General features: G+C 42.3%; 1 protein-coding gene across 1 annotated transcript in view; it reads right to left on the reverse strand.

The window, feature by feature from the left end:
- Positions 1-13,296, reverse strand: part of SNCAIP (synuclein alpha interacting protein) — a gene marked incomplete at both ends in the record, with an annotated part of 80,692 nt that overhangs the window by 17,579 nt on the left and 49,817 nt on the right. Inside the window, 2 exons of the mRNA XM_082837209.1 lie at positions 1,325-1,494; positions 6,460-6,585. Of these exons, the coding sequence (XP_082693335.1) occupies positions 1,325-1,494; positions 6,460-6,585 (296 nt within the window). The remainder of the gene's footprint in view (positions 1-1,324; positions 1,495-6,459; positions 6,586-13,296) is intronic.

Below are 13,296 nucleotides of genomic sequence, written 5' to 3' on the forward strand. Positions count from 1 at the left end.
AATCTGTGTGCATTTTCCCCAGACGTTCAGGCTCGCTTAGCTCACCTGCCCTGGGGGAGTCTTGTGTAACTGGGCAGAGGATTCTTGGAGGGAAAGGAACCGTTCTAATTTTTAAGTTTAAATTTTATTTTTTTTCCTAGTAAAAGCCTAAATTCATTAAAGAGAGTATTCTAGGTACTGGCAGGGGGAGAAGCAGAGGAGTACAGAGACTCTTACCTCTAAGGCAAGAGAACAGAAGCAGAGAGAGAAAACAATTCCCCGAGCTTAGCGAGGAACCAGACGATCTCAGGACTTGTCATATTGTTGCATGAATTACACTTCTAATCAGTTAAGGCCTCCTACCAACCACAGGTCTTTTTTCACAAGGAAAGAAGAAAAAAAATACTTTTTATAATTTTAAAGTAAAACTTCATTTTTTTCCTTAAAATTTAATTTTTAAGGTTTGTCCTCCTAATCTGTCACCATTACTTTGAGGACTATTTTTGATGTTCAATGATTCCCTTCCTAGTATGGCAGTTGTCACTTGGCTGATGTGTTTTCCAAGGGCTGACCTTGGTCCCCTCAGACGAGCATCAGCTCCTTAATCCTCCAACCTGCTGGAGACCCCTCGGATGGCCTCTCCTCTGGTCCTCCTTTCTTCAAGCATATCATGGCAGCCTTCCAGAAATGCTTCCCTGGCATCTAGGTATGCAGTGTGTACCAGCTGAATCATCTCATCAAAAAAGAACTGATTTTAGCTAGACAAAGAGTGTTTTAAGTAACATCACGCTAAGTTTACATTCTGAGGATTTTAAATTCTGAGGATTCATGAATCGTCTGCTTAATTTTTATAATAAATTTGCCAGTGATATTTACCAGGTGACCTGTCTGTAATTTCCCAAATATACATTTTTTCTTTTTGAGAAAACTGAGAAACTGGCCCATCTATAGCCCTTCTCTCTCTCTCTTGCTTTTGATGATTTGCTAGACTGTTAAGGACAGAAGTTTGGGACGATGCCCACGTGTGCTTTCCGCACCTGCCACGTCATCTGACCCTGAGATGTGAGCACAGAGAGAGGCTCCTTCCCCTTGTCCACTGTGGCTTAAGTTCTCTGCTTAGGAAGCTAGCTCTGCATTTTTTTTGTTTAAATATCATTTTGCCTCTGCAGAAATGGCATGAATGCTGGCCGTGAGGACTTGGGACGGAGGAAGAAAAGAAGATGAGGAGGATGCTAGGGAATTCCTGTAAGACCAGCAGGAGGGAGCCTTCCAAAGGCCTGGCTGAAACCTAAGCACAACGATGAGCAGCCAGACTTGGTTCTCATGGAACGAACAGGTCACTCACTCCTTCAGCTGCTTGGTTAGCTTCACCACCTGGGAGGCCAGCGACATGCAGGTCTCCACCACCACCAGGTACCGGGAGCACAGGGTGTGTCCGTGGCGCTCAGCGCTCTGGGAAGGCTTTTCCCCCGCGTGGTTCTGCATGGTGACATTTGCTCCATATTCAACCAGGGTCTGTCAGAGAATGCGGAGACATGTGATTATATCAGAACCTCCCTCTAAACATTATTTATTTATTATTTTTTTGAATCGAAGTACAGCTAATTTACAATATTGCTAGTTTCAGGGGTGCAGCAAAGTGATTCAGTTATATTTATATACATTTTTTTCAGATCTTTTTCATCATAGGTTATTACAAGATACTGAATATAGTTCCCCATGCTATACAGCAGGTCTTTGTTGTTTATCTATTTGATGTAGTTAGTATCTGTTAACCCCATGCTCCTAATTTATTCCTCCCCCTGCCTCCCTCTCCCCTTTGGTAACCATAAATTTGTTTGCTATGTCTGTGAGTCTGTTTCTGTTTTGTATATAGATTCATTTGTATTATTTTTCACATTCCACACACGAGTGATACCATATAGTATTTGTCTTTCTCTGTCCGACTTACTTAGTATGATATTCTTTAGGTCCATCCGTAAACATCCGTATTTTTTAATGACTGTAACAGAAGGTTGAATGGAACTTTTCCTGTTGTTCCAAAACCAGTCACCAGAGCCCATAGCGGGACACGGTTGGGTTGAGGAGTACCATCACACACAAAGGACAGCCTCTGGTGAGCTTTCAGTGGCCAGTGTCAGGTGCCTCGTTTTGGAGCCTACAACGATGCAGCCAACCAATCCCACTACTATCAATCTCACAACAGCCTCGGAAGGAGACTGGGAAGGGGTGGAGGCTCCTTCTTCCTTAGAGTCCTTTCCTCTAGGAGGTGTGCAGGGCAGTGTCTGTGGTAAGAGGCTTTGTCCCTTTCAGTGGGGAGGCTTTGTCCCTTTCAGTGGGCCCTTGAAGTTGGGGATGCCCATAAGAAAAAGAAGGAATTTTGTTTACTTTTTCCTATTTACTTGGGCAGCACACATGATCTGTTGCTGAACCTACCCAATCAGGAATAAAAAGAACAGGAGAGAATTGTCATGGCAGGGCCCACATTCCCACCACGTGCCATGGCAAGGGTATGTCCCATATATTGAGCAGACGTTGTAGAAGGGAGCTTGCTGTGAGCTTGTTATCACCCAATTAAAAAGGAGAGGGTTCTCGGGTGACTTCCCTGGTGGCGCAGTGGTTAAGAATCTGCCTGCCAATGCAGGGGGCACGGGTTCGATTGCCCCGGTCCGGGAAGATCCCACATGCTGCAGAGCAACTAAGGCCGTGCACCACAACTACGGAGTCTGTGCTCTAGAACTCGCAAGCCACAACTACCGAGTCCACGTGCCTCAACTGCTGAAGCCCGCACACCTGGAGCCCATGCTCTGCAACAAAAGAAGCCACCACGATGAGAAGCCTGCGCACCACAATGAAGAGTAGCCCCCGCTCGATGCAACTAGAGAAAGCCCGTGCACAGGAACGAAGACCCAATGCAACCAAAAGAATAAATAAATTAAATAAATTAAAAAGAAAAAAAAGGAGAGGGCTCTTTAGCAACAGGAGGCGGTGGGGTGCAACACAGGTGGAGGGGACTGTATGGCAGAGGAGGGTGTGAGGTCGGGGCCAGATCTCCTGTCTCAGGTATCAGTGGGAAGGCTCTAGAGGACCCTCTGAAGTCCCCACCCACCGTGCCCACCAGAGATTCAGCCTCTGAAGGCTTCCCCAGAGGGCAACAGTGGCCAACCATAGTGAGCTAAAGAAGCAAGACAACTTTCAGGGAGATGCCATGACCTCTGGCAGTAAAGCAAAGAGACAGTTGACTTTTTCTCTCCATACCTCCCCTTTGTCCCCAACACCGGAGCCCAGAAGAGAGAGGGGAATAGGAGCTAAGGTGGTGTGTAAAAAACCAGTCATGCCTCAGTCCCGTACCAAGTCCCTCTCACCCTGAGTCTGATCTGGGTTGGGGAGGAGAATGCTTTGAACCAGAAATAAGACTGAGATTTTTAAACTGGTTTGAAGTACATTTGTTAATAGTCAAACAAAAGCAAAAAGTTAAGGAATCTGGCCAGGGTACCATTAGTAGAGGGTAGAGAGATTTGATGGAGCACGGTTGACATCGTTAATTTTTTTTTTTTTTTTTTTTGTCTGCACCTCGGCTTGTGGGATCTTAGTTCCCTGACCGGGGGCTGAATCCTTGCCCTTGGCAATGAAAGCCCGGAGTCCTAACCATTAGACCGCCGGGGAATTCCCTGACATGGTTAATTTTAAAAAAAATCAAAACTCTCTTGTTTTTATGCTGTGATGACAACAGACCCCACAGAAAGCTGTTACATCCATATTAATCAACTGTCAGAGTCTGCCGTATTTTTTGACACTATCAAGATCAGTCTGTAGACCTCTGGATTTATTTTAGTAATAGAAAATGTTTTTTCCACAAGAAATACTTGTGATTTTTAAATTCCTAGACTACTTAGACTCAGAAGTCATTAAGGAGCTTCATTTTCCTCTCGGTTTAGGATCACTCACCACAAAAGGTGCTATAAGGCCACTGCCACCCACGTCACAGGGTGTCGCAGAGATCACCTCACCCTGAGCTCTCAGAGACTCAGCATAAACACACTATTATCGCTCCCCTTGACTCTGGCCTCTGCAGTTATCTTTCCAATGTTTTCCATACTCAGTTCCCCTCTTCACTTCATAAAGGTCCTCGCTCACCCCCTTTTCTACTTTCAATCTCTCTGTACCTATTTTTTTTTATTCTCACACCCAGTGGATAGACCCGCTTCCAAGATTATTCAAGTTTCCACATCCATGGTGTCTAGCGCCAAAAATATCATTTGTGTTAAGTGGAGAGACGAACACTCTGAAAAGACAGACTGCCTCTCCTCACATATTAAGAAGGAAAATAAGTAAGATCTCAAACAGAATTAGTGATATCAGCTGGTTTTCTTTGGGTTGCAGTCATTTACTGGCTGATAAAAACAGTCTACTTCAACACTATTAAATATAGAGTGTTTTGTCACATGGAAAAATGAAGTTTTCAGTCTTCATTTAATTATTTTTCCTCCACAAAAAGTAATGCTACTCCTTTCATCTTTCTGCAGATCCTGGTAAAAATTTAAATTTCTCTCTTTTCTCATCACTCCTTTTACAACTTGGTGTCTTAAATTAGAAGATGCATGCTTTGCCAACAACAGTGGGGAAACTTCCCAGACACTTGAAATATTTCCTATCAGCGTGGCTTTCCACAGAGTGGTTGCATGTGAGGAGACTCTGCAGAGGGCTTCTCGCTGCGACCTCTGCTTTCCGGTTTTATGAATCTCTTGCCTCTTACGTTTACTGCTTTTCCACATCGTCTGAATTCCCTGAGTCCTCTCTACCTTCCCGAGCAAGTTCTCACTTCCCAGTTTTCTCTCTGAGATACAGTCTACCTTGTTCACCATAGGACCTCAGTAAGTACCCGTTGAGTTTGGAATAAAAGAAACAATACCTAATAAGGCTGAAAAAGAGTGTTGTTTTCTTAGAGTTCTTACATACACATACTTTGAACCGTATAAATCTGGTGAGGTAAAAGTATTTTCTTTAATCATGGCCTTCAGCCGTACGTTGTCAATCGCCCTTTCCTACATCTCAGGCAGATGTGGGAACAAATCCATAGATGTTGGGTCATTTTCAATGATGAGAATGGTGTGACTGGTTGGACTCTGGTAATTATGATTTATGTTCATAAATTAAATTCCAGGTCAATTCTAAACTCTGTTTCCAATTCAAAGCTTTTCCTCTCCTCACACTGTCACTCTCCCTCCTTCTCTTCAGCTCTCTTCTCTCTTCGTTTTGTCAGTCAGGGCCTTACATTTTCTAGGTAAAACGCCTATCCAGTTTTAAAAAAAATTTTTTTAATTGAAGTATAGCTGATTTACAGTGCTGTACAGCAAAGTGACTCAGTTATACACAGAGACATTTTTTATTTAATATTCTTTCCCATTATGGTTTATCACGGGATATTGACTATTTCCCTGTGCTATACAGGGGGGTGGGAGAAGGAAGGACTGGGAGTTTGGGATTAGCAGATGTAAACTACTGTATATAATAAATACCCAGTTTTCACATTCACGTGTGCCCCAAGCTTCTGAGGACTCTCGCAGGGCCTCCCACTATGTGCTGCTAGGATGGCGGCACTGGGTGTGGCTCAGCTTTGTGCAGCTCTGCATTCAGCTGTGGGACGAGAGGCCAACCCCTCTTCCTGTAGGAACCCTGTGCTCTCTAAGCAGCCCTCCTGGATGTACCTCCAGGTGGCCTGGGGCAGGGGGAAGGGCCTCCCCACCTCCTGTGGCTCTGCTCCCCAACCTCTCTACATCACTGCACACAAAGGACATGGTAATATTCCCAAGGTATGTTGGGCTAAAAGGATGAGGCCACCGGAGGCTCTTGGGTGGAGCGGCTGGCCAATTGAGGCCCTGCTGAGCCTGCCCATGGGCAGAGGGGACCAATATCGAGGGCCTCCTGTAATCAGTTCTGGGACTTTTTGAATGCTTTGGGGAAGCTCAGTCCTACTACAGAGAACGGGAGAAGAAAACCACACCACTCTCTCTCCTAAGCCTCCTGCTTGCTACTCTGAGGAATTCTTCTCATTCTTTCTTAAAAATTCGGTCCTGTGTTTCAGACATTTGGGAAGGCGAAGTGTGCTAATGACAGCAGGAAGGGCGCACCCTCCATGTGACGGACTCAGCGATGTCAGTCTGGTAGTGGTTTCCTGCTGTCTTGAGAACATGGGGTACTTCATTGTCCTCAGCATTGGGGTTTTAAGGTAATGCTGCAAGGGCAAGAAGTGTCCCCTTCAACATCCTGTGACACTCCAGGAGAAACCCAGACAGCTACTGATGCCAGTGTTTGTGTGCATTTCTGGAAATACAAATGCATCAATTTGACTCCTCATGATCCACTATAAGAGGAAAAGCTGATTTAATCCAGACATTCTCCCGGTGAACAAAATTCCCATGTTTTGTTTTATTACTTGATGCACTCATTTCTCTCTCCAGAGCAGCAGGGCCTGTGTACCTGTATGCACCCGAGGTAGCCATGCTGGGAAGCCACATGAACGGCGCTGTTGCCTTCCTGGTCTACTTCATCCAGTGAGATGCCCTGCTCTTGCATGAACTGAAGAAGCCACAGCAGAATCTTTTCCTATTAAACACAAGGACAGGCTGGAATTAATAGACTGTCATGTAGTGAAGTCTAATATAAGGACAGAGGAAAACAAAACTCCAACATGTGAAGCTTAGATATAGCCAAGCTTACCTTACGAGAAGGACATTTCCATTCAGTATGAACTGAAAATTCTTGCATCTCTGACTAAAGTTAATGAAAGAAGAATGCTCTGAGAATTTGAAGAGCAGAAAGTTATCTCAGAAAACGCTCTTGTTTTGCTTACTTATTCTACAGGTGGGAAAACTGATTCACAGAAAGTTTGAGTACCTCCTCAGTCACACAGTGAGACAGTCAACGTTGGAACCAGTCCAGTCTTTTGAGTCCAAGGCAATGTTTTTGTTACTTTCTTATATTATCTGGAGGCTTCAAGAATATTATTGTAAAACCTTGGACTATTGAGATACCTAGCTTCTACTTTAAGTTTATCATGCTTCAACCATGCCTTCCTAATCCCATACCGTACAATCAATAGGTTTACAAAAAAGAGGCAACATCTTAAGTTGCTAAGATAACCACACTGAAATAAAACGGGGACCCTCTTGATTTTTCTGACCAAATGTTGGTGTTTTTTTTGTTTGTTTAACAGATAAATCTTTCTCTTCTTCTATGTTAAAGGAAGGGGACCCAAAGCTTTGAACACAACCTTTCAAAAGCAAAGACACAGAACAGTCAGTGTGTGTTGTCATAATCTGTTTGCATTTTACCCACTGAGTCTTTTGTGGTATTTACATGTTACGTTTGGCCTCAGGAGAAAGCACGGGGATGGGAATTCACTGTTTTAAAATAGAAAAATTAAACATAATGTTAAAAAAATATGAGAGTGGTAAAAACAACAGCATGAAGTTTAGTGGGTGGAATTTGACATTTAAAAAGATGATCATGCGTTTGAAATAGCCTTGAACCTCTCCTTAGCCTTTTAAAGGATTTTCTTTTCCAGTTATTTGCTTGGACTGGTCATGAACTTTTATATTTTTCTGGATTAAATTTGCCTTCACCTTCTGAACATGCCAACTAATCTGCTAAAGGAATGCTGGATAAAAATAGCCAGCTCCTTTCATGTTTCTCCCCTCATGTGGGGAACAGGGCACTGTTTATAAAGGCATCAGTGACATCAGGGAGAGACTGAATATTTGTACCACACCTTTTTTACACAAGCAAGCAGGGAGTAACCCCTCTAAAGAGCAAGGAGAGAAAATGTAATCAATACCTACAACCGACCAAGAATGCACCCCGGGAAAGCATGGTGAGTGTTAGCTGCAAAAGCAGACAGACCTTGTAGGAAGTGAAACCCTCCACGTCCCTAGAGAATGAGGTGGAGCAAAGCCTGGAGGCTAGGGTTGGGAGGTAGGAGTACGATAAGATAGGCTGATGTGCTTAATCCTCTTCTTCAGAGGCAAACTTGGAGGAAGCTGGGAGTGCCATTTGGACCAGAGCAGGTGATGTTTCGAATGCATAAGGTACAACAACTTCCTTTATTTTTCCTAATTAGGTAGGGAAAAAACCGAAATATTTTTATCTGGAGACAGATGATCGAACCATGTGATCTTAACTCCTGAAAAGATCTGGATGAGTGGGTGTACCTCAAGATCAATGACATGACCAACTGGTTAGAAGTCAATGCCTAAGACACAGAAACATCAAGCGGGCAGGTTGCTGGGCCCCTACTGGTGAAAAGGACAGTGCTGCCATCTTCAATGTCATTGTCAAGTTTGTGGTGACCCCCATGATATTAAATGTTAAAAATGCGAAGTGGCAGAGATTTTAGGGAATTATCCAATTCAATTATTTTACAAATCAGAAAACTGAAGAAGACAACTGGATATTCTCTGATACTCTAGCAGCTTCTCTCTTTAGCAAGTAAAGTTCAGAGGAGTTCAAGATACTCAGAAACGTTTTATATGTACCTTCTTGTCAGGCATACTTTCATGTTTTTCAGACTCAATTAAATATTATAGTGGATATGTCTATTCCACATGCATAGAAAATGCCCTTTATTATAATTCAGTGTTTCGAATAACTGAATATAACTGAATAACTTATAGTAATGGAGTTATAGGAAATAGAATACTATTCCTAAGACTAGGAATTTTCCCTTTGTAGAAATCTGGGAAGAATCTAGAGACCTGGACTTTGCAGGGGCTTGATGACCTGGGAGAACAGGGCAAGGTCTGTGTGAGGCAGGAGTTGCCTTGGCCCCTGACTCTCCCAGTCAGGTGCAGTCCATACTGTTATGACAACCTGCCTGCTTTTCTTACGATGTCATGGATAATTCTTTCCTATAATTAAGGCTCTTACTCAATTCAACATGCAAGACTTACATAAAGGAAGAATGTTTATCCTATTGTTCAGAACAAGGCACGTCTTTGCCCAGCCCCTCCAATTCAGTTTTGTGTTCTGCAGTGGACAATTTACTTTAATAAGAAGCTATGCAACTGGCCTGTTCACTGAGAAATGGATGGAAATGACAATCTCCCCTACGATATGGTGCACAGAAGCACTGCTCAAAGGGATGGGCTGGCTGTCCACTTAGGATTTCTGAGAGGGACATGGAGATGGCTAGAATCCCTTGGTTTGGGTAAAAGCATGTTTAGCATCCAGTCTCTGAGAAATGCTTTCTGCTCTGATTCTGGAGAACATTCCAGCAGAGATCCACAGTCCTACAATTTAAACAGTGACTTATTTGACAAATATCTAGTAAGGAGAACAGAACAAATACAGCTATTTTCTCCAACTAAGAAGGCCCTTGTAAATGCATACATGTTATAGATATATATGCAACGATGCCCACCTCTTCTTTTATCTTTTAGACATTCCGCGGGTTCTCTCCTCTGCCCCCCACCAATGTGTGCGTGGTGTGTATGTGTGTGTATGTGTGTGTGTGTGTGTGTGTGTGTATCAGGAAGATGTTAAAGGAAGAATGTAACTTCAGATCTTCATTTTCCCATAGGCATTGCTTTCAGAGAACATCCAATGCAGTTCCACGGATGGGCTGGCTCTTATGTATTATTTCTGTTTTACAGAATGCCTCTGCAACTGACGTTCCACCCAATCACCCACGCACCCACCTACCCATTCAACTTACATCTAACGACTTGAAACCTACTTCATGCACTCGTTTCCTCTTCTCGAGATTTTCTGCTCTTTTGGTGACCTGTTTTAATGTTGTATTTTGCACATTCTTAAAGGCAATGCAATTTATTTAAAGCGGCAATTAATGCATGTAATTTATGAGATTTGCTGGACAGTCTAATTAAAAATGTAATTGAAAACTATGCCACCGGTTTATTACTGGTATCAATAAAATGTCTACAGTTTTGTTACAGCCATAAGTTCTAAAGGAAGCAGCTTTGTCTGTGATCATAGGTTATCAACTCTAACGTGCCATCAATTATAAGATTCACTCCAGTTTTTGACACGTTCAAATGTAAAAGGATGGCCAGCAATAATCTCATATTGTCATTTACTGTAAGATAAATGTAGAATCTAGAGATAGTAAAATGTGAAAAAAAAATACATCTAAGAATTGATTAAATAGGTTAAGGCCTAAATAATTCTTTGCCCAATTTCTCTGATACTTCACTCATAGTGAAATAAATATATTAAATAATATTTCTAGAAATAAAAATAATAAAGTGGAAGGTATCCAATAACCATAATAGCCAACATTTACCTAGTGTCTAATATGTGCTGGCAGTAGGCAGTGCTTCATGTGGCTTTTCTCATTGGACCTCAGAGTAACCCTGTAAAGAAGGTTCTATTATCTCCATTTTAAAGATGAGGAAACTGAGGTCCAGGGAGACCTTTTCTTTTTTTAAAAAATGTAAACGTATGCAAGGCTACTGAGCTAGTAAGGGTAGGGCTAGGATTTAAACTCAGACTCAGGAGCTAATGTTCTCTGTCTTCTGAATATGAATATCCACCATGGCTCATTGCCCCATGACCCCTGACTCCATCAAGAACACACTCCCTTTCCAACCCTTGGGTCACAGAAATCACATTAACTGTCAGTCTGTGGGTTGTGGAGCTCTGTGTTGGTTAAGCTTTTTCAAAGGTCCTTGGAGAGCAGATGAATGCTTATGCCATTCAAAGATTTTTCAGTTTGCTTTCATCTGCAATCATAACCCTTTCAGTGTTGTTTACTTTTTTCTACCCCATGACAATGAAACAATAAAGTCAACAGAATATTTCCCCTTTTTAAAGTAAACCGTGGAAAAACGATAACACAGCCTGTGGAAGGAACCCCCCCACCAGCATGCCTATTCATGACCATTCGTAGGAACTGCTGAGCTTTTTCTTTTTTGAAAAAGTTCTTTTTTTTTTTTTTTTTGATCTGTATCAGGGCAAACATTTAAAATGGAGAATGAACATAGCGTAGGCAAATGTGCTCTTTCTTGGTAAATGCTTAACGCTATGATTCCTGTTGTTTCCCTAGCAAAACTCCTTGACCAAAAGTCACATGAAAGATTCAGACACAAAATGATAAGTTTGATGTTGAAAGTATCAGAGAGCCCACTGAACCAGTGACCAATGCAAAACAGGCCGGAGCCCCCAAGCGCCTGAGGGCAAGAGCTTTGCTGGGATCCTGGACGAGACCATCTGAACCTTCATGTTCGAATGAAACTGCCCAAGTTACACAGGCGGTGACTTTGACTTGAGACAATTCTGTCTCAATTGTTTCGCCAGCAAGCATCTCTCTCAAGGGACAGCAAAGCAGGCCCATCCGAGGACGCCCCTGCTCATTCCCTGAGCGTCCCTCATGCCTTCACCTTCATGCTCCCTGTGGCCGGTTCTGCTAGGTACAATCAGGGAATGAAATAGCTGCCCCCTCCGAGACCTGGTGTGTCAAGAGGAAGAAAATCAATTCCTATCACGCAAAGATCTACCACTCCAGAAGACCACTAAAAACTGCTGGCTACCCTGCGGTTCTGGAGCCCTTAAAGGTAATTTTAACCAGTAAAAGGACACAAATTGCAAGTCAAATGGAGCTCATTCTTTAAGAATCTATAGGAGGGGCAGAGGGCAACTAAAATAAACCAAGAGAGGAATTTTCCTCTGTACTGTCCTTTCCAAGGGTATTTACTGAAGAAACAAAACCAGAACACACTCAAGTGCCTGCTTGATGTAGAAAAACCTGCATGTGCTGAATCCATTAGAAAACTGTTCAATAACAGTCTTCCTTGTGAAAATATTAGCCTTGTAATGGTTCCAAGTTCAGCATCTCCACAGGTTATCTGTTACATAAGTGGTCGCGGTGGATGTAGGATGGCTGGGCAGAATTTGCAGTCCTAATGGGTTTCTACGTTTTCTACGTAGTTAGGAATGCTCTCCTGAAGGCACTGCTGGAATGCCTTGCTGTACTTGAGGTCATTAAAAATGCTTATCAGCTTGAAATAACAATCTGAAGACTGACACTAACATGAAGCAAATGTTTGACATGGCTCTTCACATAGGTCACTAATTTCCATATTTTCCTCTAGTCCAGCCAAGCAAACTACACTATCACCCAGCCAGTCCCAGGAATGGCACTTTCTTTTGTTCTGTCCCAATAGCTTCAAAATTATGAGAAGCCTGCTGTGAGAGCTGAAGAGAGAAACTGGCACATATAAGCGACACTGCTCAGGACAAAGAAGGCCGGATGCCCAATTATTGACTTAAAGTCTCAGAACAGCAGTGCAATCCTTTCCTCCTTTTCTTTGGCAAGCTCTTCCAAAAGTGCAGTCAGCCTTTTCACTGATATCTGAAATTCCTCTTTAGGCTTTACATAAGCAAGTGAAATCAGGGGTATGAAACAATTACTCAGACAATTTGAGAAGAAATAAAATTTTGTTTTATACTGAGAATGATTTATGAAGACTATTGTCTTAATGATTCTTCTGGTCATTTGAAAATACTATTCTCCCCTTTGCCAGTCTAAGCAAACAAAGGGCATCTTAACAAATCTTATTCATTCTTATGTTTGTTTGTAGAGCACCATGACTGGGACTCATAAATGCAATACACAAAGAAAACGGAGTAATTATTTCAAAGACATTGGCTTTTACAAATTTTAAATGTTCTTCCTGCTCCTTTCTTCATTCCATGAATTTCATACGAGCTGTGTTAAGACACTCCAAATATCACAACGTATTGTGAGATAAAATTGTAAAAAAGGACTTCTGCAGCTGTATCCGTGCCACTGTAAACAAGCTATACAAATTATCTACACAAATGGAGGAAAACCAGAATCTGGTCCCAAAGCCAAAGGACCTGAGTTGAGATCCAGCCTTTGCTCTTACTAGCCATTAGACCACATGCAAGCCACTTAAGATTTCTTTTTTCAGTCTCCTCATCTATAGAATGGGGATAAAAACAACAGAATCCAATAAGGTTGTTTTAAGGCATAAGGCAGATAATGTACACAAAATCCAACGGCACGGTGCTTGGTACATATAGGAAACATTACATATATATTAATTGAAGTTACCATGGCACAAAATAAACTATCACCTAACATGACTCCCCCTGAAGAAAGGCTGTGGTAATATTCTAGGAGTTTATTTTTAAAATTTGAGATTGTCATGCTTGAAAAAGCATAATCTCTTGTTGACAATACCACAATTTACTGCCACTGGGAAAGTGTATGAAGCCAAAGGGATAAGGTTATATGCATGAGAAGCAATTTTCTTTGCCACAAACAAATGTGATTAA

Source organism: Leucopleurus acutus (genome assembly GCF_964270905.1).
Source record: "Leucopleurus acutus genome assembly, chromosome: 3".
NCBI classification, from domain to species: Eukaryota; Metazoa; Chordata; class Mammalia; order Artiodactyla; family Delphinidae; genus Leucopleurus; species Leucopleurus acutus.